Source organism: Ahaetulla prasina, chromosome 14 (genome assembly GCF_028640845.1).
Source record: "Ahaetulla prasina isolate Xishuangbanna chromosome 14, ASM2864084v1, whole genome shotgun sequence".
Classification (NCBI taxonomy): Eukaryota; Metazoa; Chordata; class Lepidosauria; order Squamata; family Colubridae; genus Ahaetulla; species Ahaetulla prasina.
In genome coordinates, this window is record NC_080552.1 from 19,298,358 (window position 1) to 19,315,139 (window position 16,782).

At 45.5% G+C, this 16,782-nt stretch overlaps 1 protein-coding gene across 3 annotated transcripts in view; it reads right to left on the bottom strand.

Moving 5' to 3' along the window:
- PRKAR1B (protein kinase cAMP-dependent type I regulatory subunit beta) overlaps positions 1-16,782 on the bottom strand; it is a 100,629-nt gene that overhangs the window by 77,695 nt on the left and 6,152 nt on the right. For 2 of the 3 annotated variants that reach the window (XM_058157815.1, XM_058157814.1), the window contains exon 2: positions 16,307-16,516. In XM_058157815.1, the coding sequence (XP_058013798.1) occupies positions 16,307-16,489 (183 nt within the window). In that variant the 5' untranslated portion in view covers positions 16,490-16,516. Of the gene's footprint in view, positions 1-4,892; positions 5,842-16,306; positions 16,517-16,782 lie in introns of those variants that run through there. The other variant, XM_058157816.1, reaches the window with a different exon arrangement.

Here is a 16,782-nt window from a genome sequence, read left to right on the forward strand (position 1 = left end):
AGTGGGGAATCAGAATTTCCCATTGCTCTGCAAGGCAACTGTTGACTTAGTTGCACCCGATTTTGTGACCCGTTTTCCCCACAGTTGTTAAACAAGTCACTGCAGTCGTTAAGTGAATCATATGGTAGCAGAGCAACACTGTACAATGTAAACACATGCCTGTTAACAAGCTTTTGATCACTGCAGTCCTAAGTGCAAGGACCAAGTCATAAGTCTCGTTTTTCAGTGTCGTTGTGACGTCAAACGGTCGCTAAACAAATCGGCCGTAAGTCAAGGACTACCTACCTATACATCGTTCCCTCCCACCTTCATTTCCAGTTCTTCTGAAACAAAGCTTTAGCCAAGTCAGTCTTTATATATTGTAGCTGGAACAAAGGAGACTATTTAGAAGACAATTTGCATTGGGCAAAAATCCAATGATGGAGCTTTAAAAAGTTTTAAACAGCCACTGAATTCTTATCTCGTGAAGTCTCTACAGAGAAAAACTCAGATTGGACCTCCTGGGGAGTTTCTTTGAATTGCAAACTCCCAAAACATATAGACACTGTAAATTATTATTTTTGGAGATTTTTACAGGATCTTCACACGCGAGCTGCCCCACAAATACCAAAACACTACAGAAGAATAGATGGGGAGATGTTTGTCTATCCATCCATCCATCCACCCACCCACCCATCCATCCATCCTTCTATCACACTACCTACCATTTTGTTTTTCACACAGTTTTTTTGATGAGGAACAACGAAGTGTCCCACAAATACCAAAACACTGCAGAAGAATAGATGGGGAGATGTTTGAACATCCATCCATCCATCCATCCATCCATCCACCCATCCATCTATCCCACCAGTTTTTTGGTGGAGGAACAAAAAGATGTCCCACAAATATCAAAAGACTGCAGAAAAATATATGGGAGATGTTTGTCCATTCATCCATCCATCCATCCAACCAACCAACCAACCAACCTTCTATCCCACCAGCTGCCATTTTGCTTCTCATACAGTTTTTTGATGGGGAACAACGAGGTGTCCCTCAAATATCAAAACACTGCAGAAGAATAGATGGGGAGATGTTTGAACATCCATCCATCCATCCATCCTTCTATCCCACCAGCTGCCATTTTGCTTTTCACACAGTTTTTTGATGGAGGAGCAAAAAGATGTCCCACAAATATCAAAAGACTGCAGAAAAATATATGGGAGATTTTTGTCCGTTCATTCATCCATCCATCTATCCATCCATCCAACCAACCAACCAACCTTCTATCCCATCAGCTGCCATTTTGCTTTTCACACAGTTTTTTGATGGAGGAACAACGAGGTGTCCCACAAATACCAAAACATTGCAGAAGAATAGATGGGGAGATGTTTGTCCCTTCATCCATCCATCCATTCCCACCACCTGCCATTTTGCCACCTGCCACCACCTGCCACCACCCAAAGTTTTTTGGGAACAACCAACACGGCACAGCACCAAACTGGGCTTCACAAATGTACTGTGGTGCCATGTGTGGTCGTGTCAAATCCCTCCCAAGGCTTTGACTGCTCTCATATTACGGTGAGGAGATAATTTGGGAAATGTGTCTACTAAATAGAAGGCTGTGGAGGAGGAAACAGATCGGATATCAGTGGTCCGGATATGTGGTTAATTATCATCTTAATCAGCTGGTTGTAGGGAGTCAGGAAATGACTTATGGTTTGCTCATCCGAGGTAACGAGAGAAATTAAGAGAAGCACCTTAAGCTGCTTCTTAATGCAGTGGCACCTTCCCAAAACTCAGCAAGAACCAACCATGTTCAAAGTTATTAGCAACAATTTTTATAATCGTCTCTTGAAAAAAAAAAAAGGACGTTAATAGACCAGAGTTGTTTTTTCCCCATGGAATGTTCTCCAAAATGGGTACTAGATAATTCTAAAGGTAAAGGTTCCTCTCGCATATATGTGCTAGTTGTTCCCAACTCTAGGGGGCGCTGCTCATCTCTGTTTCAAAGCCGAAGAGCCAGCACTGTCTGAAGACGTCTCCGTGGTCATGTGGCTGGCATGACTCAATGCCAAAGGCTCACGGAACGCTGTTCCCTTCCCACCAAAGGCGGTCCCTATTTTTCTACTTGCATTTTTTACGTGCTTTCGAACTGCTAGGTTGGCAGAAGCTGAGACAAGTCACGGGAGCTCACCCCGTCACGCGACACTAGGGATTCGAACCGCTGAACTGCCGACCTTTCGATCGACAAGCTCAGCACCAGGTAATTCTAGATTCTAAATTCTTAAATTCAGACCATCCTTTTTCCCAAGGGTGAGGCACCCCACAAGAAGCCCTCAAAGATATCTTACGATTGCTATGCAAGACCTTTCCACATTTTCCACTACTCACTAAATTCACTGGCACGGGACTATCTTCTGAGAGATATTCTTTTGGCGAAATTCTCCTAGGTGTTGGTCCGACGCTTAGAAAGAAGAGGACCAAAATAAGTACGCACGAATGATCTTGATTAGCACATCAGAAACTCCACCCCCCCAACTTCCTATTTTTAATAATAATAATAATAATAATAATAATAATAATAATAATAATAATAATAATAATAATAATAATAATAATAATAATGCTTTAATTTGTATACCGCCCTTCTCCCGAAGGACTCAGGGCGGTGAACAGGCAAATAAAATACAAACAGAAACATACACAATAATTAAAACAACCCTTAAAAAACTGATTCTAATTTGCCAGAAAATTTAAAATAACATTACGCCCCATAAGAATTACAAAAATTTAAAACCCATCAAAATTTAATTAAAAATTTAAAATTTAAAATCAGGCCAGTCCAGTTAATCCCAAAGGATTTTCCAGTTAATCCCAAAGGAAAGATAAGAGGACAGAATTCTTCCCTCCCATTGGACATTCTCCTTTAAATTTTCCTGACAATGAGAACAATTAATCAGTGGGACAAATTGCCACCAGAAGTTGTGCATGCTCCAACGCTGGAAGTTTTTAAGAAGAGGTTGGATAACCATTTGTCTGAAGTGGCGTAGGGTTTCCTGACTAAGCAGAGGGTTGGACTAGAAGACCTCCAAGGTCCCTTCCAACTCTGTTATTCTATATTCTTCCACCCCCTTTAGCTAAATCCTACCATGAGTAGGTGGGTGTGGCAGGGGAAGGATACTGTAAAATCTCCATTCCCTCCCCACTCCAGGGGAAGGTTACTGCAAAAATCCCCATTTCCTTCCGATCAGCTGGGACTTGGGGGGCAGAGAATAGATGGGGATGGAGCCAGTCAGAATTTTTACTACCGGTTCTCCAAACCACTCAAAATTTCTGCTACCGGTTCTCCAGAGCTGGTCAGAATCTGCTGAACTCTGTACTACGGTACTAGTACTCTGTACTACTGTACTCTGTACTAGTAGTACTCTGTACTACTCCCAAAAAAAGTGGTGTTATCAGCTAGTTTTAGAAAATACATTTTTCTCAAAAGGTTTCCACAATTTTGGCCACTACTGTAACTTGTATGAGGGACGGTTGAGGGAGCTAGGTTTGCCTAACTTATCGAAGAGAAGGACTGTGGTGGGGGGGACATGACATGAGAACGGTCTTCCAATACTTGAAGGGCTGTCCCAAAGAAGATGGTGTTGACTTATTCTCCCAAGCACCAGAGGGAAGGACCGGAAATAATGGTTGGAAGCCAGTTAAGGAGACACCCAACCTAGAAGCACGGAGAAATTTTCTGAGGGAGAGAGAGAGAACAATGAAGAACAACTAGCTTGCCTTCCAGGAGTTGTGTCCAAAACAGACTGGACAATCATTTGACCAGGGCTGGAATAAGTTCTCCTGCCTTGAACAGGTTGGTTGAAGACTAGAAGACCTCTGAGATCTCTTCCAGCCCTGTGAATCTATCTTCAATGTTCTTATTGCTTATTTGTTTGATTGCTTATTATTATTATTATTGCTTATTTTTATTAAATAAGCAATATTATAAAATTATTATTATTGCTTGTTTATATTATTATTATTGCTTATTTGATTGCTTATTTGTACCCTATGCTTATCATTAAGTGTTGTATCATTAAGTGTTAAATTGTACCCTATGACCATCATTTGTGTTGTAAATGTTGTACCTTGATGAAGGTATTTTTTCTTTTATGTACACTGAGAGCGTATGCACCAAGACAAATTCCTTGTGCGTCCAATCACACTTGGCCAATAAAATTCTATTCTATTCTATTCTATTCTATTCTATTCTATTCTATTCTATTCTATTCTATTCATGTACACTGAGAGCATATGCACCAAGACAAATTCCTCATGTGTCCAATCATACTTGGCCAATAAAAATTCTATTCTATTCTATTCTATTCTATTTTCCCAACGCCATCATTCTATGAGTCTACAATTCTCTTCTGGGAATTACATATGGGGCAATCCAAAAGAAGCCAGAGAGAAAGAGGTGGGATTCAGTCCGTTCGCACCACTTCGAGAGAACCGCTTGTCAACTTTCTGAGCAGTTTGGCAAACTGGCTGTTGGAAGAAATCATTAGGGCAAAGAACCGGTTGTTAAATTACTTGAATCCCACCACTGGGCTGAACCGAAAAGCCATCATAAACCGAAAGCCCTTCCAACGAGAAAGCCAGCTCAAACCGTCCCCGTTGAAAACCCTCAAGGCCTTCCCAAACCCTCCCAAAAACACCAAAGTCCAAAACTAGGAGCCTCTCGCACAGCAGAAAAGTTGTGAGATGCACAAATCTCAGCACACCGTTGTTACGAATCCACCAATGACAGCCTCGCACACTTAGCCACACAACGACACTCTCTCTCTCTCTCTCTCTCTCTCTAAAAAGTCCAGGAGTGTATGAGACACTATAGAGCATCCTTCCTGGGGAAGGAGCGGGGAAAGCCATACCTTTATCATTGCAGTTAAGGATCGCTGACCTGCCACATCGACCATGTTTCCAGAAACCACAGCAGAGCAGAGGGAGAGGAAAACTCAGAGCCGCCTGATTTTTTTCCTCTGTGGGGGGAGGGGGGGGCCTTGCTCATCCCAAACCGTGCAAGTGCCAAATGGCAACACACCTCCTCATCTTCATCGAACATTCCCCCTCTTCTCCCCCGCCCATCGAGGCAGCTCCGTCATCGTCGGAAAGACAGGATAGTTGGGAATTCAGCTGGCTTGGGTCCATGATCCAGAAATCAAGCTCTCTGAAGCTGAGAAGCCAGGAAAAAAACAAAATCTCTCTATCCTGCATAAGAGGAGGTTTCCCAGGTGGAAAAATACCGCAGAGTTCGCCTCCGGCTCGGTAATATTTGGATAGAGACGGGTCATAAATACTTGGACCTCAAATTCTCAAAAATCTTCCCTTACACAACCGAAAGTGCCTTGTAAAGACCGTCACGGACTCTCCTTCTTCTTCTTCTTATTTATTTATTTATTTATTTTGCTAATATCCTTCCCTCCGTTCGGCGATCAACTGATATCCCCAGCTCCTAACCCACCTACCGCCCCCCCCACACACACACACACGCTCTTGGATTCCAAACACACTTTGCAAAGATCCTCCCCTGATAACAAGAATGAGACGGATGAGCTTCCAACCTCAGCTTCTGGAAGAGCATTTGAAAAGCTGGAAATCAAAATATTCAAACGGGGGATGGGGGGGGAATCAATGGCTCTTAACAAGGTACCGGTGAAATAACACCGAGGGCATCCTTCAGGAAGGGAAGGAGAAAGGTTCTAGAAGCTGCACCACAATTAACCGTTAGCTAGGTCTTCTTCAACCGCCACCCCACTCCAGATGGGAAATAGAAACAGAAGCAAGTTACCATATAGTTTCTCTTCCGTCCGTGTCTTTATAAGAGCATCGCTGCCACAGAGCTCCAAAAGTCAGCTGGTGCAAATAAGAGACAGGCTAGCATTTCTATGCATTGCTAATTCACTGCTAGGCATCAGAGCTTCCTCTCTCGAATGTTTCAAGCCCATAAGTCTCAAGTATACACCAGGATCCACAGAACAGCTTGTAAAAAAATAATAATAATAAAAGGAACATTCCTTAGGACTTTAAACACGTGAAAAAGTAAAGGCAAAGGTCCCCCTCGCACATGTGTGCTAGTCGTTCCTGACTCTAGGGGGCGCTGCTCATCTCCATTTCAAAGCCGAAAAGCCAGCACTGTCCGAAGACGTCTCCGTGGTCATGTGGCCGGCATGACTCAACACCAAAGGCGCACGGAACGCTGTTCCCTTCCCACCAAAGGTGGTCCCTATTTTTCTATTTGCATTTTTTTTACCTGCTTTCGAACTGCTAGGTTGGCAGAAGCTGGGACAAGTTACGGGAGCTCATCCCGTTCCGCAGCACCAGGGATTCGAACCGCTGAACTGCCAACCTTTCGATCGACAAGCTCAGCATCTTAGCCTACATACACACACATACACATACCTTTTGCCATCACAGATAACACACGCCTTCATCCTCACCCCTAAATTCCCATATCGAGTCTCGGGGGAAAGGAATAATAAATAAAACCTTTTCCGAAAGCGGCCCTTCGAAAAGGCCACTTCTCAAACGTGGATTCTTGCAAATCTTTCCAGAAAATTCCCTGCCGATGGAATGTCCCCCATCCTTCACAAACGCAGAGAGAAAGAGAGCGACTCACACACTGTTGCCATGACATCCCGGGTCTCTGCGGGAATGAATGACATCTGTCATTCACAAGGAACGGATGTGACGGGGGATGAACTTCCACTCCTGGAACGTGCTTGGACCAAACTAAATCCTGCTGGTGCTGCTGAGCGCCAAGATGGCCTTGGGATTGAGCAGAGATTCAAGGTGTGGGAAGCCCTACAGGAGCTTCAACCATCTCACCATCTTAACTAAGCAAGAAAATATTGGCAATTAGAGGCTGTGGAGACCAAACGTGGAGGAAGACCTTAACTCATAGCCTAAGGTTCTACAAAGATTCATATTCTATGCTAAGCCGTCGCTAGTTCGTCTGTGGTTTGCTCAATTGACCAACATTAGTTGCAGTTACACAACAACATACAACCATCAACCATAGCTTAGATCATGAAAATATCTACAGAACCCTCGCATCCTGGACATAAACTGTTTCAACTCCTACCTTCAAAATGACGCTATAGAGCACTGCACACCAGAACAACTAGACACAAGAACAGTTTTTTCCCAAAGACCATCACTCTGCTAAACAAATAATTCCATCAACACTGTCAAACTATTTACTGAATCTGTACTACTATTAATGTTCTCATAGTTCCCATCACCAATCTCTTTCCATTTATGACTGTATGACTATAACTTGTTGCTGGCAATCCTTATGATTTATATTGATATATTGACCATCAATTGTGTTGTAAATGTTGTACCTTGATGAACGTATCTTTTCTTTTATGTACACTGAGAGCATATGCACCAAGACAAATTCCTTGTGTGTCCAATCACACTTGGCCAATAAAAAAATTCTATTCTATTCTATTCTATCAGGGGTCTCCAACCTTAGTAACTTTAAGGTTTGTGGACTTCAACTCCCAGAGTTTCTCAGCCAGCTTTGCTGGCTGAGGAACTCTGGGAGTTTAAGTCCACAAGTCTTAAAGTGACCAAGGTTGGAGACCCCTGATTTAGACTAATTAAAGAAAAGAACTCCACAAGCCTTAAAGTTACCAAGGTTGGAGACCCCTGGCTTAGATAACACAATGGTTGGTGTCACCCAAACTCTGAAGAATCAAACCACATGACCATGGGTGGACTCAGGTCATATATCTTAGCTACAATCTCATTCCCATTGGACGTGTTCCTGGGATTAATTTACCCAAGGTTTGCTCCAGTTCCTGGGTGCAATGGACACACTGAACTAATCCCACCAGCTGTGTTCAAGTGGGGTTGTGTCGAAGGCAAGAATATCTAGCTCGCTTTCTGAGTTGGATAGAGGTCGTCCTCGACTTACAACAGTTCATTTTAGTGACCGTTCAAAAGTTACAACTGGCACTGAAAAATGGGACTCATGACCTTTTTTTCACACTTCCAACTCTGTCGCATGCCCATCGGGTTTCAAATCCCGCCGCTACCGGTTCGCTCGTGGGCACACTCGTGCTTCCACGCACGCACAACACTTCTGCGCATGTGCAGAGGCGTCCGGGCGGGTGGACGCAGCTTCCCGCCACCGCCGCTACCAGTTCGCCCGAACCAAGGCGAACCGGTAGCGACCCACCACTGATCCCCATAATCGTGTGATCGAAATTCAGATGCTTAGCAACTGGTTCATATTTATGACCGTTGCTGTGTCCCAAGGTCACGTGATCCCCCTTTTGAGACCTTTTGACAAGTCAATGGGGAAGCCGGATTCCCTTAACAACAGGGTTCCTACTTAGTTTATCCTCTGCAGTGATTCATTTAACGACTGTGGACCAGAAAGTTTGTGAAATGGGACGACGCTTGCTTAAACCGATGTCTCACTTAACCACAGAAGTTTTGGGCTCCCTTGTGGTCATGACGTCGAGGATCTTAGTTGCAGAAACTCAGAAAGAGAGCTCGCTTAACAACCGTCTCACTTAGCAATGGAATTTTTATGGTCGTTAAGTCGAGGGCTACCTGGACACAGGCCATAGGGCTGCGATGGCGAACCTATGCCACGCGTGCCGGAAGTGGCACACAGAGGCAATCTGTCCGGGCACACCAGCCATCCCTTGTTGCTCTTCTGGGCTCCTGCACACACATGCGCACCAGCCAGCTGTGCCCGGGAGCACCAGAAACCAGAAGAACAGCTCCCTGGCGCGTGTGCTGGGAAGCTAAGCTTCCGGTGTCTGGCGTGCGGATACATGTCAGCCACCTGGTCTTCACTCGCCCATGCGTGCCAGAAACCGGAAAACCAGGTGACTGCCACGCATGAGCACACCAGAAACTGGAAGTTCAGCTTCCCGGCCCACCCATTTGCACCGGGGAACTGCTTGTTCTGTTTCTGGTGCTCTGCCACGCGCACTCCCGTTTCGGCACTCGGTGCCAAAAAGGTTCGCCAACACGGCCGTATTTGGGGGTTTTCCAACAAGATGAGAAGAGCCCAGGACAAACCCCTCTGATTGATTTCTCACAGTTTCAGCAAACTTACTGTTGTGGCCTGCCAGCAGCCAAAAGAGCTGGCAGCAGATTCGGATAGTGAGGAGTTTGGGGAGGAACCTGGGCCAGTCCTGCAGTGTGGGGAAGGCTCTGATGAGAGCTCTGCGTCGGAGGCAGAGTGGGGACCAGGGCCGTCTGACAGTTGTCAGCTGCCTTCGGAGTCAGACATCAGTGAGGCAGACGAACAGCTGGAGCCTGTTCCCAGTGTGTGCATGTCCAGAGTTGCCAGACGAAGGGAACAGCTAAAGAACAAGGGTCGACTTGGGAGTAAGGCCACAGGGGGACCATGAAGGGACCCTCCCAGAGGGCATAAAAGAGGAGCGAAAGGGGAGGGGAGTTTGCAGGAGACAATTCATGACTTGGTTCGTGACCCCTTGCCAAGTCTTGAAGATCTCGGTCTGGCAGCTCTCCAAGCCAGATAAGGTCTGTGACTGTAAATTCACCCTTGACTGACTTTGCTGAAGGTGAATGAGAAGAATTCACAGTAACTTAATTAAAAGGGTTTTTTTGTCGGGACAAGGAGCCTGTTTCATAATTTGGGGAAGCCTGGGTCAGAACACTTACACCGCTTTCTGTTTCCTGCGCTGAGAGACCATTCGCCAGGCCTCTGACCTTCATGGAACCTGTCAACGATGCCCCTGAGATGTTATCCGCTGGTCCTTTGATATGCATGGAACCCACCAGCGTCTTGCCTCCTTTGAAGTGCATGGAGCCCGTCAAGGACTTCCCTGCGTAGCTGCTGGCCGGGCCCTGGATGTTCATGGACCCCGTGACTGTGTTTTCTGGGTCACCATAAGCTGCTCCGCTGACCTGCATGGAACCCTCAACCATTTTCTCACTGTCTTCCTTTGGCATGGCAGGAACCTCCCTGGACTTAGTTTTCGACATCTTCCTTTCTTTTTCATGTTGGGAGGTTTGAGTTTCAAGACTGGACATTCCCAGGAACACATAGAGACCCGCAGGGAGTGGCAACACATGCATAAAATAAAGAGGAACAAAAGAAGAAGAGAAGGAAGTGTCTACAGAGATTCTCGGTCATCCAGGTTACAGCTTTGAACTCTAAATAGCAACAGCAATAGCACTTATATAGCACTTTGCCTGACAGCCCTCTCTAAGCGGTTTACAGAGTCAGCCTCTGGCCCTCAACAATCTGGTCCTCATTTTACCTACCTCGGAGGATGTAAGGCTGAGTCGACCTGAAGCCATAACAACTGCACCACTATGGCTTGCTTGCTTGCTTGCTTCCTTCCTTCCTTCCTAAGCTATAGCAGACTTATATACCACTTTACAGTGCTTTACAGCCCTCTCTAAGCGGTTTATAGAGTCAACATATTGCCCCCAACAATCTGGGTCCCCATTTTACCCACCTCGAAAGGATGGAAGGCTGAATCAACCTCGAGCCGTTCAGGATCAAACTCCTGGGCAGAGATAGCCTGCAACACTGCATTGTAACAACTGCATCACTATTTCCTTCCTTCCTTCCTTCCTTCTTTCCTTCCTTCCTTCCTAAGCTACAGCAGACTTATATACCGCTTTACAGTCCTCTCTAAGTGGTTTATAGAGTCAGCCTATTGCCCCCAACAATCTGGGTCCTCATTTGACCCACCTCGGAAGGATGGAAGTCTGAGTCAACCTTGAGCCTGGTGAGATTCGAACTGCCAAACTGCAGGCAGCCGGCAGTCGGCAGAAGTAGCCTCCAGTACTGCACTCTAACCACTGCGCCACTATGGCTCTCCTAGGCTCTCTAGATCAGAAGAATGTAACTCTAAGCAAAGTAAAAACTTTGGGCTGGACCTATTCCTCACCCATTGCTTAATTAACTTCTGGTAGTTCCAGCTTCTTTCCTACAACAATCTCACCCACCAAACAATCCTCAGCTATGAAAATAGGGGCAGGATCCCTGCACGTTTTCCCTCCCAAGGAACAACTACTTGGTCGAAAACAGGTTGGTGCAGTTCTATTCTTGCTGGAAAAATTGATCAGCCCAATGGCTGATTGGCAGAGTGGCTCAGAGGAAGAGGGGTAAAGGGAGAGTGTGATTATGACGCATTGCAAAGATGCACACCTGGAGTACTGCATCCAGTTTTGGTTACCACACTATAAAAAAGAAGTTGAGACTCTAGAAAGAGTGCAGAGAAGAGCAACCCAGAGGATTAGGGGACTGGAGGCTAAAACGTACGATGAACAGTTGGAGGAACTGGGCATGGCTAGTCTAAGTGAAGAGATGGACCAAGGGAGACAGGATAGCAGTCTTCCAATATTTGAGGGGCTGCCACAGAGAGGAGGGGTGGGGGTCAAGCTGTTTTCCAAGGCCCCTGAAGGCCAGACAAGGAATAATGGATGGAAACTGATCAAGGAAATAGGGGGGAGGAAGGGGGAAATTCTGACTGTGAAAGCAATCAACTAATGGAACAGAAGTTGCCTTCAGAAGTGGTGGGAGCTTTGAAGAAGAGACTGGACCGCCATCTGTACCAGTAATGGTGTAGGGTCTCCTACTTGGGCAGGGAGGGGTTGGACTAGATGACCTACAAGGTCCCTTCCTACTAAATCTGATGCCCATGTGAATGGGCAAGCTTGGGCCTCATCCTCTTTGACAGAGGAGAGTGACTCCTATGAGTTTTGTTCGTCCCCGCCTAACGGAACCCAATCCACTTCTTGGCTTGTCCAATCCTCAAGTTACCATAACACTCTGGAGTCTTGGGTACAGTTCTTTTTGTGATGTTCCAGGCAGATGTTCTTGCCTTTGGAGGTCACATCGTCCAAGACATCCTCCCACCGACCTCCCTAGGCTCCTAATGGAGCCAGATGGGCCTGGAGCTTGATTGGCCGAAGGTTCTTAGATGGGAGGTCAAGTCACAATGAAGCTCACTGCCTGCCTAATAACCCATAGGCTGGCTTTATTCATTTATTTGTATATCGCTTGTATTATTTTTGCAAAATAACTCAAGGGGAAGGGGCAAACATATCCAACACACCTTGCTCCTCTTATTTTCCCCACAGTAATAACCCTGTGAGTTGGCTTAGACTGAGAGAAAGTGGTTGGCTCAAAGTCACCCAGTCAGCTTTCATAGCTAAGGTGGGACTAGAATTCACAGTCTCCTAGTGATTAGTCCAAAGTCAGCCAACTATTTTTCATTTATAAACCAGGACTAGAACTCACCATCTCCTAGTGATTGGCCCAGAGTCACCCAGTTGGCTTTCAGGGCTAAGGTGGGACTACAATTCACCATCTCCTAGTGATTGGCCCAGAGTCACCCAGTTGGCTTTCAGGGCTAAGGTGGGACTAGAATTCACCATCTCCTAGTGATTGGCCCAGAGTCACCCAGTTGCCTTTCAGGGCTAAGGTGGGACTAGAATTCACCATCTCCTAGTGATTGGCCCAGAGTCACCCAGTTGGCTTTCAGAGCTAAGGTGGGACTAGAATTCACCATCTCCTAGTGATTGGCCCAGTATCACCTAGTTGGCTTTCAGGGCTAAGGTGGGACTACAATTCACCATCTCCTAGTTATTAGTCCAAAGTCAGCCAACTAGTTTTCATTTGTAAGCCAGGACTAAAACTCACCATCTCCTAGTGATTGGTCCAGAGTCCCCCATCTGGCTTTCATGGTTAAGACGGGGCTAGAACTCCTGTTTTCTAGCCGGGTGCCTTATTGCCACATCAAACACATACTATAGATTCCAAACCTCAAAAGCTAGACCAACAGCTCAGGCTGGGCATTTTGGAAACTGCTTCCTCTGTTATCCCAAAGGTCCTTTCTTTCAAACGGCAGCTGGACTTTCTGGTTTTGCTAGGAGACGTTTCGCTTCTCATCCAAGAAGCTTCCTCAGTTCCGACTGAACCGGGAAGAATGGAAGGATTTATATTCCTTGCCGTCACCTGGAGGGCACAGTTAACTTTCCAAGTGGCCTCAATGACTCTCAGAGAGAGCGCTAACGACAGATATAAATTCTTCCATTCTCCACCATTCAGTCAGAACTGAGGAAGCTTCTTGGATGAGGAGCGAAACCTCTTCTCGCAAAAGAAGGAAGTCCAAGTGCCTTTTGAAAGAAAACACCTTCGGGGTAACCAGGATTTGAGACGACTCTCCATAGACATACTTCCTCTGTTGTTTACGTCCGGGGTCTCCAACACCCCCCCCACCAGCCATGGACCTCCATCGGGCCACAGCATGCCACAAACCGGGCCACGGAGACAAGCAAAGCCCCAGCCGTGGGATGGAGGTAGGACCTGAAACCACTCCCACTCCAGTTCAAGGAAAAAAAAACTCTCTCCACAGAATCAGTCCCTGGTGCCCAAAAGTTGGGGGGGGCCACTGGTTTACATTATTCACGTAATGTGCCTCCCACATTTCGTATGGCACAAAGTCCCCCTTCCCCCCCCCCCTCTGAAAATATTCCTCAGTTGAACGTTCAGGGTCTTAATCAAACCGTTCAACAATTACATCCTACGGCTTCTCGAATTACCGTAGTTTTTGGAGTATAAGTTGCACTTTAACCTTAAAAGAGGGTGAAAATTTGGGTGCGTCTTAATACACCGAATATAGCCAAAAACGTGAGGCACGGAGGCGGCGATGTTCCCTGCAGCCTGGAACAGCTGATTGGGGGTATTCCGGGAGGCCGATCCACCCGCCAATCAGCTGCTCGTGCTAAATCAGGCTGCAATAATGCGCTGGAGCTGACCTGGCTGTTTGCTATTTGTTGCAAGGACGTGTCAGAGTTTGCAGCAGCAATCACATCCAGAAAGCACATACAAGTAACTGATTCAGCAGGATCCAATAACTTTTTATAGATAATATAACACATGAAGTAAATATACAATACCAAAAGCAGGTTTTCCAATGTGGTAGTAAATACAAGCAAAACACAAGCAGAGGAGAGGAGTGTTTCAGTTTCAGTTTTGAACAGCAGACTAGTTTACACCTCAGCACAGACTCAGAGCTGCAGAGCTAAGCCACGCCCAGGCTCCTTGCTGTCTCCTTTCTTGTTGCTCACACAGCAAATACTGTTTCAGTTTCCAAACAGTCCTCAACTCTCTCACACACTGACAGGACGCTAGCCAAATCAATACAGACGGATGCTGGTAGGCAGAGACAGAATTTTTTTCCCCCTTATTTTTCTCCCCAAAAACTAAGGTGTGTCTTATACTCCGGAGTGTCTTATACTCCGAAAAATACGATATGTTTTAACTGGTTGGTTATATCTGGCTGTCATTTTAAGACATAGAGGTCTATTACATCAACACACTCATTATCTTTTCTTTTATGAACGTATCTTTTCTTTTATGTACACTGAGAGCATCTGCACCAAGACAAATTCCTTGTGTGTCCAATCACACTTGGCCAATAAAAAATGCTATTCTATTCTATTATAAATATGGTTATTTTTACTAAAAACTAAGTGTGGAACAGCAAAGAAAACAACAATTTACAATAAAGTAAAAGATAGGTTACCAATCAGGCGAGCATTTTCCAATAGAAAGAAGAGATAAACCAGATCCTGCAGCACCTGTTTGCAACGTAACTAGTGTTGAGCTCAAATGGAGTTAGAACTTAACAAATTAAGTTCAAGTTAAAATTAAGCAATGCGTAACGCACAACCAAGCAACAAAACACAGGGCCCCATCCAGAAACTAGACTATCCCCAATCAAAGGAACACTCCCATTGTAACATTATATAATTAGCATGATACAGGTAGTCCTCAACTTAGGACCACAATTGGACCCAAGATCTCTATTGCTAAGTGAGACATTTGTGAAGCGAGTTTTGTCCCATTTTTACGGTTGTTAAGTGAATCACTGCAGTTCTTAAAGTGGTAACCAGGTGGTTAAGTGAACCTGGCTGACTTGGCTTGTCAGAAGATCGCAAAAGGGGATCACACGACGCTGGGACATTGCAACCGTCATAAAGGTGAATCATTTGTCAAGCATCTGATGTAAATCCCGTGACCGTGGGGATGCTGCAACGGTCACCAGTGTGAAAAATGATCATAAGTCCCTTTTTTCAATGCTGTTGTTTCAATGTGGTCACTAAGTGAACTGTTGTAAGGCGAGGACTAACTGTATCAGTATATTAATACATATTAACACATATTTTGCATTCCAAAGACCCTTGTCGAGCGCCGGGGAAATCAGGAGATTCAGGTAGTTCAAACAAGTATAAAGATTCATTGCAAGCAGAAGCTTTCTACAAGAATCTGGCCAACTAACAGTCAAGGGAAAGGAGCGGGTGATAGGAAAGGCATTCAAGGTGTGCATGGACTCGTGACTTAGGATGCATTTATTTATTTATTTATTTATTTATTTTATTAAATTTCTATACCGCCCTTCTCCCGAAGGACTCAGGGCGGTGTACAGCCAGAATAAAAACACAGAATATATACAATTAAAAGAAATTAAAATGAACTATTACTATACGGCCGATAATTAAAACATTTAAAAATTTAAAATATTATTAAAACCCCAGTTTAAAATCCTCCCTTGACTCCTCCCTTGAGCTCAGCCTGGTCATCTCCTACAACCCTAAATTCAATCACTGACACGAGAGTTAGAATGACTATTTTGAAATCCAGGACAGGTGCTGCCAATCAGTGTCAGCCATAGAGGTGATATATAGAGAGAGTCTGCTTTAGAACAGTGTAAGGACAATTTCAACTTGCCTACAAAAGGCCCGTAATTCAAATTTTGGTATCTCCAGTTAGGGTTGGTCTAGGTCAGTGATCACCTGGCTGTTGCGCATGCACAGGCTACACATGCACACGCTCGTCAGGGCCGCGCTCTGGAAAAGCCGAACTTCCGGGTTCTAGCGCACATGCGCACCCAACGATCAGCTGGCCGGCACGCATGCGCACACCGGTTTTTGGCACTGCCGTGCGTGTGAAGGACAACTGATCATCGCATGCGTAAGCTCGCCAGAAACCCAGAAGACAAACAGGCAAGTCCACGTGTGCCAGGCGACATGGCTTTGCATGCCTCTTTCGCCAGGCGTGCCATAGGTTCGCCATCCCAGGCCTAGGTCCTGCCACCAGCCTTAGAAAACAGCTCCCTTATAGTTGAATTATGCTCCGACTCCCTAGGAGGCCGCTTCTAAAGATCAGAAAACCTTTTCTCTTCTTCTTACAAAATTTTTTTAAAAAAAATTAAACACAAGCATCCCAGCATCCCTCTTGTTTGAGAACCTCCTTTTTTTTTTTTCTTCTTACCTTTTCCAGTTTCTCAAAATGTTCCCGCAAGAACTTCATCGGCCGGTCGGGTTTAGCGATGCAGAGGTTCACGATGCATTCTTTCAGGATCTGCTGGATGTTGTGCTTCTGAACGTAGAGCTCGCATCCTTTCAAGCTCTCGTCTTCTTCTCCGTTGCAAGAGGAGGAGGAAGCGGCCGCCATCTTGGTGAGGGTCAACGGATGACAACCCTGCAGGAGGAAGAGGAGGAGGAGGAGGAAGAGGAGGAGGAGGTGGGATGTGAGAGGAGGGATTGACATCCATCTTCAAATGCTTCCTGGAGAAGAAGATGCCTTCTCCGAGGGACAAGCCATTCCCCCCTCCCCACCCAAACACACCCTGCTCCCAGCTCTTTGAAAACGTCTGGAGCACATCATGCGTGATCTCCTCCGAAGCGCTGGAGCATCAGCAAATGCTCCACAGTTTACAAATCTCTTTATTTGAATTTTATTTTAAA